At 31.0% G+C, this 2,694-nt stretch overlaps 1 protein-coding gene across 1 annotated transcript; it reads right to left on the bottom strand.

Moving 5' to 3' along the window:
• Positions 1 to 487: 487 nt before the first annotated feature.
• Positions 488 to 949, bottom strand: LOC136085339 (uncharacterized). Its single transcript, XM_065806637.1, has one exon. It carries the CDS (start codon positions 947 to 949, stop codon positions 488 to 490), a length of 462 nt encoding a protein of 153 aa, XP_065662709.1.
• Positions 950 to 2,694: the final 1,745 nt, after the last annotated feature.

The raw sequence follows: 2,694 nt of genomic DNA, 5'->3' as shown, positions 1-2,694 counted from the left end.
TATATATATATATATATATATATATATATATATATATATATATAACACATATATATATATAATATATATATATATATATATATATATATATATATATATATATATATATATATATATATATATATATATATATATATATATATATATGTACTCTATGTATATATATGTGTGTGTGTGTGTGTGTGTGTGTGTGTGTGTGTGTGTGTGTGTGTGTGTATGTGTGCATTATATAAAAAGGAAAGACAAGTTTATACTTGATCAAATGTATTTTGAATACGAGAAAATGCCATATTGCCATGGAGCCTGTCCTTGAGGAGAAATAAAAAAGTCTCGAAATAATTCTCTTACTGCTTTTGCATCACGAGAATAATTATTTGATTTTAATTTATTAATTGTTTTTGTAAAGTTGTTATCCCTTGACAATCTGAAACATTGCTTCGCCATTCTCCAGCTAGCAAGCCAGAGGATGCTTGGCAATCCACAAATCCTAAAGGGCAATATTGATTTTAAGGTTCAAACTGACGACCATGCATAGAAGGTAGTTATGCAGAGCAGTTGCAGCTTTAGTAACATTAATTACAGTTTTTTTGTTTGCAATAATTGGTTTGCGAAAAATTCTGCATCTTGCTGCCAGAATCCCAAAAGTATTTTTTATTATTCTACGAGCATGTGACATTCTATAATTATACATTCTTTCTTTTAAAGACAATATTTTCTTAGGATATGGTTTCATTAAATAGTTTTTGAGAAGAAATGCCTCATCTCCAATAAGAACGTAAGGCAGTTTTACGTTTGAACCATTTGGCTTTTTAGGTTCTTGGATATGCAAAAAATTTGATTCAAAAGCAATTCCTATTTTATTATTTTTGAATACACCATCATCACTGTTTCTACCAGTGTCACCAATGTCAATAAGTGTGAATTCATAGTTTGCATTGCAAATAGCCATCAAAACAATTGAGTGAGATTTTTTGTAATGAAAATAAAATGACCCTAATCTTGAAGGGGCTTGCATAACAATATGTTTTCCATCAATAGCCCCTATGCAATTGGAGAAGTTCTATTTCTTCTAAAACTCGTTTGCTATAGCTTTCCATTCATCTTCGCTTTTTGGATAGCTAATATATTCTTTAGCCAGCAAAATAGTCCATATAGCAATACAGGTTTCGTTTATTATTCTTCCTACGGAAGTCGGACTTATTCGAAACATACCAGCTAAATCTATTTGTGAAGTGCCTCAAAAAATGTATCTCAAAGTGACTATTAATTTTTCACTAGCTCCAATTGTTTCACGTCTGAGAGAAGATTTTGTAATCGCTGGTGCAATTAAGCTTAACAAATGTTCATACTTTGTAGGTGTCATTCTAAAAAACTTAAAAAAGTATTCGTGATCAAAAAGCTGCATATCTGTTATAAATAAACTGAATGCTCCTTTTGTTTTTCTTTCTCTAAACAATTTTCTGACCCACATACTTTTTTTATGCTTTTGATTTTTAAATAATACAGTAATAACAAATATAAAGTTTTCCTGCTAAGAATCGATAACGCCGCCATTTTTATTATTTAAATATCATTATTTAAAAACGAAAGTTAAAGTGATACGTATAAGTGGAAATGAATAAATCCTAACCGTCCTGTACAAATTACTGTTTTTTTCCCATCCCTTTCCCTTTCCCGTAGTAAAATGGATGAGTGGAAACTGACCTTAAAGCATGATTTTTTATCTAGCGGGACTATAACTAAAAGCAAAAATATATTTATTTAACACAATAAACAATAAAACTTATTCATAAAAAGCTTGCTATTGATAAAGGAAAGCAACACCCAGCTTTCATATGCTTACGATTGAATTACTGCAACCGAAGTAACATTATAAGCATACATTTTAAAAGAGTTACCTTAGGTGCATCAATAAAATCATGCGCTAGATTAAGTTGTAGAATATAAAATTCATCCAATTGAAAATGACAAGAAATTTTGTCTTGCAATATGAGATAATTGCGTTCTTCAAGTGTATTTTAACCGAGTCTTTTTAGTGTTGGATTGTAACTAAAATGTTTAACAGTATTGCACGTTGTTGGACAAGTTTGATTAAAGCAGTTTTTGAAAAGGAATGGATAGAATTGCACACAAAACTCTTGATGCAGTACTTATTCCACAGTTGGAGAGAATCAAAATCGATATGACTGCTTGAGACAACCAATCATTTGATTGCCGACTCAAAATGCTGCTTCTACTTGTACTTTGAGGTTGTTGGATATTATTACTCCAAGGTCTTGCTCAATGCATGCTGGAACTATATTGCATCTGTTGCCATCAATAGCAGCTTAGATAGTATTAATTAGCTTTCGGACAACCAACTTCTATTACTTAACACTTCTTGTCGTTAAAACTTAAAAGCCAGTTGTGCAACCAATATACAGCGCTGTCGATTTCTGCTTGCAGCTTTTTATACTGAGAAGATAATTGATTGATATCGATAACTCATGTGATGTTGCCATCATCGGCGTATAAATTGTTATGGTTATAAATTCAGTCTGGTTAGTCATTCATGAACAACAAAAAAAAGGTGATGTAAGAACTGATCCTAGAGGTACGCCAAATGTCAAGCGTTCCGACTCAAACGTTTATATTCCAATTATTACTCATTGTTGTCTATTAGCTAGTAATACCAGTAATCTAGTTAGTTAGCTG

The sequence above is a fragment of the Hydra vulgaris genome, chromosome 09 (assembly GCF_038396675.1).
Source record: "Hydra vulgaris chromosome 09, alternate assembly HydraT2T_AEP".
Lineage (NCBI taxonomy): Eukaryota > Metazoa > Cnidaria > Hydrozoa > Anthoathecata > Hydridae > Hydra > Hydra vulgaris.
Note: the sequence above shows the minus strand (reverse complement) of the source record. Positions and strands in the feature narration are given on the sequence as shown.